This window comes from Centroberyx affinis, unplaced genomic scaffold (genome assembly GCF_046629955.1).
Source record: "Centroberyx affinis isolate AG114_WGS23_722 - 3 ecotype Tasmania unplaced genomic scaffold, CSIRO-AGI_Caff_v1 ptg000216l_1, whole genome shotgun sequence".
In the NCBI taxonomy this organism is placed as follows: domain Eukaryota; kingdom Metazoa; phylum Chordata; class Actinopteri; order Beryciformes; family Berycidae; genus Centroberyx; species Centroberyx affinis.
Window position 1 is genome coordinate 147,695 of NW_027278907.1, and position 14,806 is coordinate 162,500.

At 41.3% G+C, this 14,806-nt stretch overlaps 3 protein-coding genes and 3 non-coding genes across 9 annotated transcripts in view; 5 read left to right on the top strand and 1 right to left on the bottom strand.

The window, feature by feature from the left end:
* The first annotated feature begins 273 nt into the window (after nucleotides 1–273).
* On the top strand, nucleotides 274–3,246 carry LOC139662647 (SH3 domain-binding glutamic acid-rich-like protein 3). Its single transcript, XM_071541359.1, has 3 exons — nucleotides 274–450; nucleotides 880–1,047; nucleotides 2,864–3,246. The coding sequence occupies exons 1-3, from the start codon at nucleotides 406–408 to the stop codon at nucleotides 2,924–2,926; spliced, it is 276 nt and encodes a 91-aa protein (XP_071397460.1). The 5' UTR covers nucleotides 274–405; the 3' UTR covers nucleotides 2,927–3,246.
* Nucleotides 3,247–3,993: 747 nt separating this feature from the next.
* rps12 (ribosomal protein S12) lies at nucleotides 3,994–7,739 on the top strand. The gene is made up of 6 exons (XM_071541316.1): nucleotides 3,994–4,094; nucleotides 4,219–4,265; nucleotides 5,297–5,413; nucleotides 5,634–5,736; nucleotides 6,324–6,425; nucleotides 7,582–7,739. The coding sequence occupies exons 2-6, from the start codon at nucleotides 4,252–4,254 to the stop codon at nucleotides 7,642–7,644; spliced, it is 399 nt and encodes a 132-aa protein (XP_071397417.1). The 5' UTR covers nucleotides 3,994–4,094; nucleotides 4,219–4,251; the 3' UTR covers nucleotides 7,645–7,739.
* On the top strand, nucleotides 5,126–5,202 carry LOC139662718 (small nucleolar RNA SNORD101). The gene has a single exon (XR_011696681.1). It is a non-coding gene; the product is annotated as a small nucleolar RNA SNORD101 (small nucleolar RNA).
* Nucleotides 5,475–5,558, top strand: LOC139662738 (small nucleolar RNA SNORD100). The gene has a single exon (XR_011696685.1). It is a non-coding gene; the product is annotated as a small nucleolar RNA SNORD100 (small nucleolar RNA).
* On the top strand, nucleotides 5,935–6,017 carry LOC139662727 (small nucleolar RNA SNORD100). Its single transcript, XR_011696684.1, has one exon. It is a non-coding gene; the product is annotated as a small nucleolar RNA SNORD100 (small nucleolar RNA).
* A 1,077-nt stretch (nucleotides 7,740–8,816) lies between the features above and the next one.
* eya4 (EYA transcriptional coactivator and phosphatase 4) overlaps nucleotides 8,817–14,806 on the bottom strand; it is a 37,138-nt gene continuing 31,148 nt past the window's right edge. For 2 of the 4 annotated variants that reach the window (XM_071541244.1, XM_071541260.1), the window contains 5 exons: nucleotides 14,634–14,794; nucleotides 13,934–14,048; nucleotides 13,429–13,550; nucleotides 10,819–10,919; nucleotides 8,817–9,724 (listed from right to left, as the gene is read on the bottom strand). In XM_071541244.1, the coding sequence (XP_071397345.1) occupies nucleotides 9,644–9,724; nucleotides 10,819–10,919; nucleotides 13,429–13,550; nucleotides 13,934–14,048; nucleotides 14,634–14,794 (580 nt within the window). In that variant the 3' untranslated portion in view covers nucleotides 8,817–9,643. Of the gene's footprint in view, nucleotides 9,725–10,641; nucleotides 10,743–10,818; nucleotides 10,920–13,428; nucleotides 13,551–13,933; nucleotides 14,049–14,633; nucleotides 14,795–14,806 lie in introns of all 4 variants that reach the window. The other 2 variants (XM_071541252.1, XM_071541237.1) reach the window with 1 other exon arrangement.

Consider the following 14,806-nt stretch of genomic DNA (forward strand, 5'->3'; position numbering starts at 1 on the left):
TTGATGTTGATATGTGGGATGTGAGTAGTGATAATGCATGTGTGTAAGCATCTGTGTGTGTGTGTGTGTGTGTGTGTGTGTGTGTGTGTTGAGGCAGACAGGCTACAACAGGAATGGTAGACAGACAAGTGGGTGTGTCCACCAGGCAGGTAAGCCATGTCCAAACCTGCTCACCTTGTCTGCTGTTGCGGCACATGCCTGGATACTTAACATTCTCTGTTCTCTCCCTGCCTCTCTCCACCTCTCTCTCTCTCTCTCTTTCATGTACATGCACATAAGCACACCTCCACCACTCCCTTATACAGATTCACAGGCGTACAGCGCTCTAACAGACTAGTGCACAAATCTAAGCTTGCGTATGTGTAACTAGATTATTCCTAGAGCCTTATTGTTAAAATATCAAATATGTCGCTCATAGTGTTTTACTCCAGTGTGGGCGGTTCCTTGGAGGTACAGTATGTTCTTACCTGTTTTATTCCTTTACCTGCATGCTACAGTGTGGGACGAGGACAAATAATCTATCTCAGGTTTTGCTCTTAATATATAGACATTTCAGTAACATTAAGTACCTCTCATAAGACTATTGTGTTAAGGGATGTTGAATACTTTGTGTGTGCCTATCAGTATGGATGCATTTTATTTGTACAGACATAGCTGCTAATTGTGAACAGTGAGGCTAACTTTCATCACAGTATCCTGTGGCATGTTGCTTTTCCCACCTCATATAATAGGCTCACAGGGACAAACCAGCTGAGAGTTTGCAAATGAGTTTCAACTCAAACTTAAGACTTAACTAGTGACATACACTGCTTGTCCAAAGTAGAGATTACATTGTTTAATCCAGTCTGAATGGGATAATGAACCTGCCCTGCCCTCCAGATGAAGAATCATCAGCGAAAGATCTTCTCCATCCTGGACTCTAAGAAGATCCCCTACAAGGCTGTGGACATTGCTCAGAGTACTGAAGACAAGGAGGAGATGAGGAGGAAGACAGGGAACCCGAAGGCACTGCCCCCTCAAATATGCAATGGGGACACCTACTGTGGGGTAAGTCTCACACAGCAGCCTGCAAAAATAATAATAAAATCTCTGATCCACACTCTAGCCTCTAGTTTGCCTGTCTGAGCAGAGATTTGTATGCTGCTGCTCTGTATAGCATGATGACTCATCTGAAACAGCAGGCAATTGTAGCAGTCTGAGTCTTACAGTCACAACTTCAGGCACGCTGTATGGCATAATTAATAATGGCATACTGTATATCATCAAAAAGCATGTCAGCTGCCTCAACTGCAAAGGTTTTATAAGCAAGTGTGAAACAAATGAATCACAGTGCCAGTAAGACTTCACAAATAAGTGAAAAATGTTCACAAGTTTGATCCATTTGTCAAGCAGGAACAGCACTTTGGTAATCTAGGGTGTGGATACAGGGATCAAATCAATATTTACATTATCACACCCACTGGTTTGCATACATACATACACAGTCACACACACACACACACACACACACACACACACACACACACACACACACACACACACACACCAGTTCACTCCAGGAATGTCTTGACAATAAGTCACAAAGCATTCTGTTCAGACTTTTCTGTGACAAAAATGATGTTGGGCTGGCTTGAAGATGGCTCCTTTAAGCCCTACAGGCTGCAATAAACCTCTGAAGAAGTACGAAGTTGCAATTGCTAATGGCAAGCAGCCATTAGCGGGGCCCAAGCCCAAATGATGGGGCAAATGATTTGGCGGTGAGAATATGAGCTTGATTCATTTTGTAAAAGTTCTACATCTCAAAGATCAAACATTTTGGTGAAAGTTCTGCAGTTCTTCTTACTAGAATGTATAACCTCCTCCTCTCCTCTCCTTGTCTCCTCTCCTCCTCTCCTTGTCTCCTCTTCTCTCCTCTCTCCTCCTCTACTCTCCTTGTCTCCTCTCCTCTCCCCTCCCCTCTCCTCTCTTCTCCTCTCCCCTCTTCTCCTCTCCTTGTCTCCTCTCCTCTCCTCTCCTCTCCTTGTCTCCTCTCCTCTCCTTGTCTCCTCCTCTCCTCCATGGTGGGACACACAAACACACAAACACACAAACCGCTCTCCAATTATAGTAGAGGGATTGCCATTTGAAAAATTACCAATTTGTCCTCATGGTGGTGCTAGTCAACACTTTAGCCCTTCACAAAGATTAACATGAAGTTTGGTTGCTCAAACATTTAGGAGTTAAGGAATTATGCCTCCCTTCTTGTTTGTGTGTCTTTGTCGTTAACATATTTTGTATGTAACAGCCAAACGGTTACAATTATCAAAATTCTGTCATACAAAGATGATGCAGACAGTTGAAAAATGTGTGTAAAATTAGGTGGAGATTAAGGTAATTTGGTAGGAGAAATAAAACAAATTAATGCTATTGCAAGGCTGACCTGGTGGTGGTGCTGTGGAGCAAAACCTGTATGTGCAATGGATTCATCTTGAGCCAAGGGTAAAAACCTTATGATTCAGGACAGGACAATTTTTATTGCCTGAGATTTTAAACCTATCTACCAAATTTGTTTGCTCTGGGGCTTACAGTCTCTGAGAAGCAATAGGGTTCCAGCACCTGCAGTGCTTGGATCTCTAATTATTTTTCTCTTTCAGTCAGTCAGTCTCATCTATTTGCATAGTGGTTCCTACACAGGAAGACTACCAACTTCATAAACAATATCAAACTATGACCAGCCATGAATCTACAGCAAAAGCTGTCAGGTGATCTTATAACATGAAAACAAACACACAGTATATTATCAATCATCAAGATCTGATTGAAAACAGTTTATAATGAACTCTCTCTCTCTGTCTCTCTATCCCCCACTCTCTTCTTTCTCTAGGACTATGGTGCATTCGAGAATGCAGTGGAGATGGAAGAAATAGAGACTTTCCTCAAGCTCTAAAAGGGATGGTGACCTACAGGATATAGCTCACCATGTTGAGTGCCTTTGAAATATGCTGAAGAAATTAACAACATAAATTTGTAAATGAGGATTGTTATATTTCTCTTCCTAATAATGTTTCCTTTTGTTTTATTTGACTGGTCACAGATGCACGTGTCACCATTTTGCTGATCAATTAATGATGCTCAAAGCTTAAGAGGATGGAAATTTGCTTTTATATTGGAGTTTACAGGCCTTAGTCTTCCTTTTGTAGGCATATAATAAAACGTCTTTTGTCTGACCAATTTGCATGTTTAACATTAAAATTGTTTTGAACACTAGTTACACTCTTTGACTTTCTTCATTATTATTATTAATAGCCTATGTAATGGGTCTATTTAGGAGGAGCAACATTTGGTCCAAAAGGCATGGGCTAATGTAGTAGAAAGGTTTTATCTGCATGTTTACCAGTCTAGTGGTCAAATAAGATGTTTAACAATAAGGTGTTAAGGGTCTAAGCAACAAAATGGAAATGTATAAAAAAAGGGGGAAAAAAGCACTACAGCAGAGAGGAAAACGTGAATTCATAGGTATGTGGTCCACGCAACATATTTCCCTCTGCTCCTCCTATATTCAAGTCAAGTCACGTTTATTTGTATAGCCTAGCCTTAATTAAAGTCTCATACGTCTGCACAACGCCCACATTATGAAAACAGTAAATGAAAATGGCATTACTCAATATTGGTAGCTATAGCTAAATGGAAAACCAAAAAAGGCGAGGCAAGTAGAGTCGAGTCGAGTTGAGCCGGTATCATGCGGTGGAAAAGCGACTATAAACTACTCAGTATAGGAAAGCCTTTTCTTTAATGGTTCAAACCTGTTTTATGAGTGTCTCTTGAAATAAACTGACATAAACAGATTATAGGCTACAACTAGTCATGAGCTACTGTCATGAGCTAGTGTCATTGAGATATATATATTTTTTTAAGTATATTTACGAATTGAAACATTAAGTCGCATAATTGTGTCTCTGCCAGTCAGTAAAGTGCATATTAAACTCTGCCATCTCAAATGGCAACAGGCAGAAGACTGGACACCATGTGTATAGAGAAGATGGGTCCTGTTGATGTTAAAGCAATGTCGCGGACTGATGACGTCCTCTTTACCCGCTGTCCGAGAGTAGGATTGGGTGAGTTTCTTCATCTCCCGTGACAATCTACAAGATTTCTCCAACATCCTTTGTTAAAAAATCACCACAGTGACCTGTTTGCGATGGATAATAACTCTCCTTTCATATCTGCTCTTTATTGCAGAATTTTAGGTCCACCATCCATCGCTAATCTACAATGGCCGAGGAAGGGTGAGCATGACGTTACTTGCTGTCTAACGGTGGTCCACTCCACACAGCGCTAACTAGGGAAGCTAAGAGCCTTAAACTTGCTTGTAAAGAAGTGCGGGGAAAAGCCGGTTTTGTTTCAAAGCTTCTTAGAAAGTTAAAGTTAATGTTTGATCAGAACAATTGGGATATGGACCCAGTTCAACCTGACTAGCGCATCCTCGCATAACGTTAGCAAACTATGCTAACTAGCTGGGTTAAGTTACAAGTGTAAAACCACAACGTTCACTGAGTCGTTAGCATTCGCTCTGCTCGTGTAGAGCAATAGTGTGACCGTGTTTATGTCGGCAATGAGCTTGCGCATGCAGGCAGGACTCATGTCGTCCACGTGTAGAGATAGCTGAATGTTATTTTTGTGCTAGGGATTCAGTAAATGTTTGTGAAATTGCACCACTCTTTCCTAAGAAATCTGTGAAAGCCCATGTGTTTGTGATCATTTGTCACTGGGATGTAAAATCGGGGTCCACAGACAATGAGTGGAGCACTGACTGTGGAGCCATGAGATGCTAAATTCAGTTGTCAAAGTGAAGTGTTTATTCTAGCGTTACTAACGGATATGAACTAGAATTGAAACCTCATTTGGATGCAATAACACTCATAAAAATCGTATGGGTCAAAGTCGGCGCCCCATTCATTATCTGTGGAGCAGTGCCAGATTTTAAATCCCATTGACATCACAAATGAAAGGGTTAGCTCTTCCAGTTTCTAGCTTTAGGAAAGAGGTGCATGTTCATAAGTGTCTACTGAACTGACCTGCGCCACAGGCATTAACGTGGATTTTTAAAACGGGTGCCATTCCCCTAAAAGTAAGCGAGCTCTCTGGCGCTTGAATGATGACTTTCCAATCTTTGGTCGGATACCCCTTCACTCTCAAATGAGTGAGATTCGCTTTCTGACATGCTGGAAGCTCGTCTACTTCAAACCAGCAGTTTGCCCTCCCCATTATGGAATCTCTCTGAGCATTTTTGTTTTCTCCATCCCCTTTTTGTCAACAGCATTGCTGCCGGAGGTGTGATGGATGTCAACACCGCTCTCCCCGAAGTGCTCAAGACCGCACTCATCCACGATGGCCTGGCCCGCGGTATCCGTGAGGCTGCCAAGGCGCTGGACAAGTATGTTAAAGTCCTTTCCCTTTATTCAGCTCTGTTTTTTTTATGTTTGTACCCAAGTTGGTGTATCACTGATGATATCCTGGCTCCCTCTACTGAATTCAGTGACGAAGACTGCCATTGTTACCCAATTTTTGTCTGAGATGTACCATCAGGTGTTGTAATCTGTAAATGGCAGATAACACCTTACTGTGAGTTAATTCAGTGTTCCTGTCCTGCTCAGGCGCCAGGCCCACCTCTGTGTCCTTGCGGCCAACTGCGATGAGCCCATGTACGTCAAGCTGGTGGAGGCCCTCTGCGCCGAGCATCAGATCAACCTGATCAAGGTAATTAACCTACCAAAGACTGATTCAGGACCAGGTGTGAGGGACATGAAGGATGCATTATATCCCCATTTCAGTAAAAATCATAATCCTTTGCTTAGACTTGACTGATCATCTTGAGCAAGTCTCCACTCCATTTAAAAAATGTCTGCTCAGTACTAACAATGGAGTGAGGATAGCATGATTTGTCTACAGTATTGCTGTATCGGTGATGATAATTTGGCTCCCTCTACTGAATACCGTGAGGAGATTGCCACTGTTACCCAATTTCTGTCTGAGATACAGCCAACACCACCAGCACTGGTGCTTTATTCCACCTCACTGCCGAATGACTCTTTGAAAGCTTGGACTTAAAAGCATTTGCTGACACTACATTGAGTGCATGTCCCTGCACATCAGTGGCGTTAACATGCCCCACTGGGTTATGCTTACTGACTATGACCTTACTTCCATTAAGATAATCGGATCATCTACCTGACAATTTCAATAGTTGGAGTATTGCTTTAATCACGTAAGAGCAAATTATTAATGTGCATGTAAACATATATTTAACTTAATTTATAATAATAATTTATAATAAACTTTTTCAGGTTGATGACAACAAGAAGCTTGGTGAGTGGGTTGGTCTGTGCAAGATCGACCGTGAGGGCAAACCCCGCAAGGTGGTGGGCTGCAGCTGTGTCGTGATCAAGGTAAATATATCCTTTATTATGGAGCGTTCAGCTGAACTGGTTGAGGTGTGTGCATAGATGGAATGTTGTGTGAAACTGAAGGGTATTGGCAAAAGGGAAATTGTGATGTCATTGAGCAGGCTTCTTAAATTATAGTCTAGAATGCTGGTTGAATCCTAGCAATGATGTCATACACTAATTTGGATGGAATTAAAAAGGCTAATCAGAAGAAAGTGTACAGCTAACAATGTCTGTGGTGGTTGGCATGTCAAAAACATAACTTGCACTCACAATAGAATGAATAAGTTAGCTAATTGGTTACAACAGAAGCATCTTCTGAACAAGCAGTAAATCACTGCAAAATTTCAGGATTTTTGGCTTGACCAAAATATGATACGATGCTGGTGCTTGCCCATACCACCGTCCATCTGAGCAGTTGAAAATGTGAAGTGGGTGTTTAAAAAAAAAAAAAGGGAAATCTCAGGGCCTGGTGACGTAACCATTGAGTCATTGGTATTGACAACAACGCAATCAAACTCTTGGAGATATTATGGTCATTTTGTGTTGCGAGACAGTAAAATTTTAATTAATCTTTAAAGTGTACATGTGTTGCACCACCCATTGTGTCTGACTGTAATGACATTGTCTGTTAGGAATGAGTTCCCTATTGTGCAGTCATAGATGACAAGTATTATCAATGGAATACCTATTGTTTAGTCATAGACTGGACTACACTGTCAATGGAGTACCTATTGTCATGGAACAGGTTGCTGGTGAATAGGGGCTTTGTGACACCATGAAACAGTGTTCAGCTAGCTTTGCCAGGCAAGTGCAGGTGCTGTGCCTTGTGCCATGCAGCTGTTGTTGATAAATCCTGGTTAGATTGATGGCCAGGGTACGAGCCCCGTCACCTACCTGTGGTGTCTGGGGTCCCTAAGAATGGCTACATATGACTAATCACAATAAGTACTATGTTTCATAGGCAGTCTCAGTAATTGTTTACACAGGGAATTCTATTTTCTACACAAAATCACCGATTTCTCATGTGGGAAGTACTGTGAAGTTGGTCGACAGATTCAAATTTGTTTACACAACTTCAGGCCGTTTACAGATGGTATGTTGTCTGTAGCCTGTTCATCTCTTAATCCTAGTCTTAACTGAATTTTTCTGTCTGCAGGATTATGGCAAGGAGTCTCAAGCCAAGGACGTGATTGAGGAATACTTCAAAGCCAAGAAATGAGGTGTCAATAAAATGTTGGAAAAAAAGTGGAAGTTGCTGTCCGATGTGTTCCTTTTGATTTGTCTATATTTACTGACCACTTAGTGAGTTGGTCCAAAATATTGCAATTGTGGAATGGGATTGGGTACTGGTTTCTAAAATGCAATTAAATTGCAATGACTACAAACTAATCGGCACATTTCTTAGAGTTTGATGCTAAATTTGTAATTGACTGAGCAGGTGCAACTAGGTCACTTGAGGATCTTGTGGTATAAACCTTAGAAATGGGCAATGTTGAGTGTAACCCTGGATTAGTGTTAGATCACAAACACTGCTGATATCAACCTCTGGCCAAGCTTTAAGGGTTTGACATTTGTACGTATAAATTATTGGCTTTTTAGGTGTTTGCACAGTTCCTTATAATTTAAATTGTGTTCAAAGTAATGCCTGCATTTTGCTCCACTAAATTTATCAAACACCTGGGGTTATTTCACAAAGCAGGATTACTAAATTAGCCAGATAACTGAAAAATGATGCTACAGTATATGCTGGTGATGCTAATTTGAATCTGTAAAACAAAACTTGTTTAGGACTATGATTCACCCATGCATGTTGATTGCTAAAGAGTTTCAGAAGATATTTTGTAACAAATTTTAAAGTTGACTTGCTAAAGCTGCTTTGTGTAATGCCTCCAGGGAGGTATTGCATTGAGGAGAAAGTATTTGCATACAAAATATTTCAGTTCATGAAAATGATGCTCAGACTGAGCCAGGAAATGTGAAGAGGCTGCAAGTGGGCAGCAGAAGTGTTGAGCTCAAATTATAGGGGTGAACTCGAAGGTAGAATGCCTCGGTGGTTTTGCGGATATTTTAAATCTTTAAATTCATATTTTAAATAAGATTGTAAATGGAGGTGTTTTTCACGAGTATCATCCCATCTGTATTTCTCCTTTGTACAATGGGTTTATGCACTTCCACCACTGGTCTGTGATACACTTTCCTACTGGATTTGTATTTTGTCATTATGCAGCATTTATATTTCAGAAGTGCACAAGTATTGTGTATACATACAAAATAGTTTGTCTGAAATTTCATATAAGTAGATTTATAAACATTCCCATATTGTGGAAGAGAAGATGCAAAGGTCTCAGGATTGGTTTTCTCCTTTATATCTACATACATAGACATTTCCGAATAAAGAAAAGACACTCAAACACATTAATAAGGCACAACACATCATGACGCACATTCTCATTTTCAAAAAAGGGAAAAAAAAAACTTACAAAAATCCAGAGAAAAAAAAAGACCCAAAAAATTAAACTTCTTTTCATTGACAAAAACATCCACCACTGCCCTGTAAGTTTATTGTAAATAATTTACACAAGTTTCTGCTACAGACTTCATTGTTATGTTGTGTGATTAGACTGTACCACCAGGCAGAAAACACTTAGAAAAGCGGTTTTCACAAGCAGCTGTTGTCCCCGCACACAGAATTATACCTCAATAGAGAAGACCTCGAATTAATGTTTGGTGAAGACAATTCCTCCCAGGTGAAGCATAGCAGTCCTGATTCTAACCTGGGTCCTCTGTGCATAAACCAAACATCAAAGAAATATCCTCCCAGGTCAAAGTGGGGTATTTAGGCTTACAGGGTCTCAGGCAGGTAGGGGCCACTCTGCTACAGCTGCATGGACATTAGATTGGATTATCACAGAGGTCAGTCCCCAACATCACGGAGGGAGGGAGGGAGGGAGGGGGGGGGAGATGCTGTGCTGAGTGGGGGTATGTTGGGGAGTTCAGTCCTCTCAATCCCACTGTCCTCTCTTCACCTCTTCTTAAGACCGTTCAGAGTATGTAAATCCAGACGTTCGAAAAACAAAAGACCAAAAAAAAAAAAAAGAAATCACAAAAAGTTGCAGTGTATTGCGTTTTTTTCTTAAATATGTATACAAAAGAAGGGGCTGCCTGGCTTGACCGTCTCCGTGGTAACATTGCATGTGTCCATATTGCTATAGTAACAGTTACAGGTACTCAAACTCCAGTGCTTGGTGTAATGCCAGCAGGTCAGAGTGACTGGATATCCTCCAGAAAGGCATGTTGTGCTGCGGGATGGACACACACATCAGTCAGATGCACAGAAAGAGTCAACATTAAGAGCAGAGGTACTGTTTTCATGATTGAGGCACACCACCACCCAAAATCATGCAAGCTACACTACAGTAGCTTGGAGCTGCTTGGTTTGCAAAAGCACTGCAAACAAAATCCATGCATTCCTAGGCTTAACACTCCCAGCACCCAGCATTATGAACTAAGCCCAAAGCTGGAGAAGACATAAGAGTCATACGAATACTCACTGTTCAAGAAATATGTACTAGAGCTATAAACTCTATGTTACTACTTGTAATCAATACTGTTGTGATATAACTACCTTTTCCTCTCCCACACACAGTACAGTAGCATCATCCAATGATGAAAAATCATCAGAGATGCTATACAGAGGAGTCTCCACACATTCTTGAATAACCAAGTCAATTGACAAGTATGGCGTTATACTTCACTAAGGGGTTTATTTATGAGATTGTTCATAGCTTAATCGCTGTGTACACTTTGGGCACCCATTCATTTTTGCTGTCAATCATGACAACTATCCTAAATTGAGTCTGGAAGCATGAAAAATGATCAGAGATTGAAAAGAATGAATTTCATTTCCATAATTTAGCTGCAGGTGATCCGTCAACTCGGTTTAATATTTGGCTTTCCAAAGGAAGGTGCAAAATGTACAACATTAGCCAAGCCTCGCAATCTCAATAATTCACTCTGATAGTTGCGATTAAAAGTTTCCATTCCCTCCATTAAATATGTAGAAAAAATGTAGAACACAAAGCAACAGCGAGTAGAACAGAAAAAAAAGTAAATGACCAACTCAAAACCACTACAGCAAAGAAAGGCAGGCTTGGTCCAATCAGAGCTCACGCTGAGTGGAATAGGCGGGGTCACGGTGAGGTTGCGGGTCCATTACCTTTTTGGCCGCCTGCTCCTCTTCCACACCGTCCCCAATTACAACATACACTACTTTCCTGCCAAACCTTTGCATTATGCGTTCAAAGCAACTCTCTTTTCCTGCAAAACAATAAACAGGGGGAGGAAGGAGGGTCAAAAGGTCAGAGGGGTCAAGGTTCAAAAGTTGTTTGTTTACCTGGCTGGCCGCATGCTCTTCATCCCTCCCATCGCCAATCACAACATACGTAATGTTAGTGCCAAAGCGGGAGACTATACGCTCAAAACAGCTCTCTTTGCCTGGAGACAAACAAATGGCTTTACACAGGTTTCCATTTGTTGTTTAGATGGGAATAAAACACAGGGAGAGGCAGAGTCGTGTGCATCAGGGACAGAGAGAGGGGATGAGAGGAGACAGGGGGAAGAGGCATTCACACACATTCCACTTTCCCATAACAGAGGGTTCACCCTGATCCGTCCTGACACCCACATGGTGCGTCCTGAGAGGTGCTTCAGCTCAGACGGATATTATCAATGTGGTTACCACGACAACAGGAATAGCAGACAGACTCATGTGGGTCATGTTAGAAATCACACTCCAAATTGACCTTTTTTCCCCCCATACAGACATACATTGTGCTATGCTCATTCCAAGGGATTTGATAGAGCTGAGGCAAACCCAATCAAACTTTATTCTTCCAGTATTTCCACTGCAGGTCTACAAAATGAGAGAGAGACTAATGGGGCCAGGCGTCTGCATGGGATATGGTGTCTGACCTGAAACACTAATGCAGTCTACTTGTGTCTTGAACCTCTTCACGGTTGTCATGGTTACCACATTGCTGTGTCCATTTGAATCAAGGCACCGTGGGGTTGATTTGGGTGTAACATAAGCCCGAGGACGCACAAACACACACACTTGGCTTGTGTTTTTCTCTCCTGAGTGTTTTGGCGCTCCCCCTCCCCCTTATCCAAGTTGTTTGTTTCCTCTGTTGAGATTGATATATGGCTGAATTTAGAGTTGGCCAGAGTCACGGCACATTGGCGTAACCTGCCGAGGTTCAGGCTGAGTCCAGTCAGAATATGGGCGACGCTCCAATCTGGCCTGAGAGATCCCACGTGTGTCAGAGTGGTTCAAGGCCAGATCAGGATCATGTGAGGTGAGGACTAATGTGTGGGCTGATATAATGTTGTTTAGGTCAGTGTCAAATAGAGGAACAAATCTGGGATTAAACAAGGCAGATTAAGTCTAAAATTAACCTCTAAATGCCCATTGTAATGTTTACCTCAGTTTAATGTAAAATTGCTGTCGTTCCCCACAGTCATGATGTTTCTTCAGTGTCGTACTACAGCCCTAACAGTTCATATTTATCTCCATCTGGTAGTCATTTCTCAATAAAACAGAGGAATAATCCAATGAAATGGCTACATTTTTTATTTGAATTACATGTACCACATGTATTAGAAATCATCCTCAGCAAAGAAAATATGATGTCTCCAGCTTTGGGTAGTTTGCACACTGGCCTCCAAAGGTTGGCAGATGCATAATTGATAAATTTTCACAATTCTGCATAAATCCAGATGATTTATGTGTTTATAATAAAAAAAATAAAATCTGTTGTTTTAGGTCGAAATGTCACATTTTTATGATAATTATTATTAACTTTGAAATGAAAATATTAATTAGACCAGGATTCAGAATTGTCAGTTACAAATACTGCATGTCACATTTGTGTATGGTTGGATTGGAAGGTCTGATTTTTCTTTTTTTTCTTCTCAAAAATGTGTTATTTAGTATCCCAGCTACTTGTCCTGCTGTTCACTTAACTGTCATGCCATGGAAACAGGTTGTGGGCATTTAGGGGTTAACTTGCACTGTGTTGTCTTGTTTTTTATTATTTTTTTTGACCCTATGAAAAGTTTTCAATTTAAAGTTAAATTGAATTGACAATGGGGAAAATACTATGTGACCCTGAATCAAAACAGATAATGCTATTGTGGTGTGGAGATGGTACTGCAAAAACAAATTCTATGCCAGAGTTCCCTATAATTTGTTGAACTGTAAGGAAGTATTTCAATACTAATTAGGCGGATAGGTGTGTATCACAGAGTACACACTAAATACCCAGAAATGTGTTTTGACTACTTCATAGAGTTTTTTGGGTTAGCGATCAAAGATCATAGAGAATGAAGAAAGAAGTAAAAAATACTAGCGCTATACGCTGTATCTAATGTCTATTCACTCAAGGTCAGAGTGTGTGTATGTGTGTGTGTGTGTGCATGTGTGTGTTTGGCCAATTCGTAACCAGCATGGTCTGTTTTCTCTGAACAGGGGTTTATGAGGCATGGGGTTCAAGCCTACACACACACACACACACACACACACACACAGTATAAACTAAAACATTCCCACACAACCGCTCAGTGAACTGAGCCCAACTCAGGCAATAAGTTTAATATCAAAACAGGAGAACAGGATATCAGTAACATATGGGATAGAGGGAGAGACATCAAAATAATGAGTAACCAACAGAATACATGACTATTGAACCTTAAAATAGCACAGGTCGATTATATGGTTAATTACAATTCAATATTTAGTTTAATTAGTTCCATACCACGTTATCTACTTTTCTAATTTCCATCAGTATCAGATTATTTATGTAGAATTTATGGAATGTCTAAAACAGTTTCTTGTTTATGTAAGTGCAGCTGCCAAAAAGATAATGGATGTGGTGGTAGTTATGTGTGTGTGTGTGTGTGTGTGTGTGTGTGTGTGTGTGTGTGTGCAGCAGTGCTTGTGTCTTACCTATTTTGGTTGCACTGTAAATGTTCTCTATAGGGAAAGCGGATCCCAGACTATACAAGAGAACTTTAGCCAGCGCTGGTATGAGCTGCGTTGTGGTCACCAACACATTTACACAGTTGCTCCTGTGTGGGAGAGAGAGAGGGAGAGAGAGGGAGAGAGAGAGAGAGAGAGAGAGACAGCGAAAAAGAAAGACAGAGAGAGAGATAGACAGAGACAGAGAGAGTGTAACATGTACACTACTTAGTCATACATGTTTCACTCATTAATATAAAACACTGACCATTCTCTCAAGGTGTATTAAGTGTGGTGGGTGAGTGGATGGATGGATGGATGGGTGGATGGATAGACAGATGGATAGATGGATAATAATGAATAAAGTTGCCCTTTGGTGTTGAATAAGGATTAAAGGATCCAAAACCTGATCTTAATTAATAGTGGGGAAATTCTGGGGACGGGTCAGTGTGTTCTGGGCAGATGGCAGAATGACTAGAGGAGGATGAGTCACCTGGAGCTGATAATGGAGAGGGACTTGAGTGCGTTGGTGAGCCAGGAGTCTGTCAGAGCCTCCACCTCTGCTCTGAGCTGCAGCCAGGCGTCTCTCTTAGCCGGGCCCAGGAGGCCTGAAACACAGAGGACCTTACTGAACCCTCGCTGCACACTGGGGCAAGAAGCAGGACAGGTCAGGACATTATCATCACAACACATCATGGCAGTCCTGAGCTGGAGGTATAGGGTTAGGCCGATATGTCGTCTTGCTGATATCGGCCTTTAATGAAATATCAGCTATCCATGCCGATATTATGGAGATTTTTACAGATTGTTACATAAAAACAATCTGTAAAACCAATGCAATAAGTTTTATTTTCTTTGCACATTTTATTTACGTGTTGAATGGCTTTAACAAATGAATTCTTCTTTTAAAAGTCTAATCTAGCCCACAGTTTCCCCTATCACTGAATGAGTGGGGTGGGTCACATTGCCTTAAAGAGCTGCTAATGTGAAAAGAAACTCATTTGTATGGGCTTCAGTGAAGATTTTTAGTGTCCCATGATGGACTAAATGCTGTGTCAAAGGCTTTTTCACCTTGTCAGGAGTAAGAGAATGTATAGCTTCAGTTAACAGTCAAAAAACCCCATCAAATCTAATCTCCAGCATTCACTCTCATTGGCTCTGAGGTCCAGTAAACTCCCGTCTGATTGGCTTACCCCCCACATTGTTTTTGTACGTGCTATACAACTCTTTGACTCGTCGGTAGCGGAAGGCCAGTTTCCTCATCCAGTCGACCCCGCCGCGGACGCCCGTAGCCAGGCACAGGTTGGCGCTGGTTGCAGCTGCATGGAAGCCATCAGTTGCAAAACTGTAAGTACTGTCAATAATA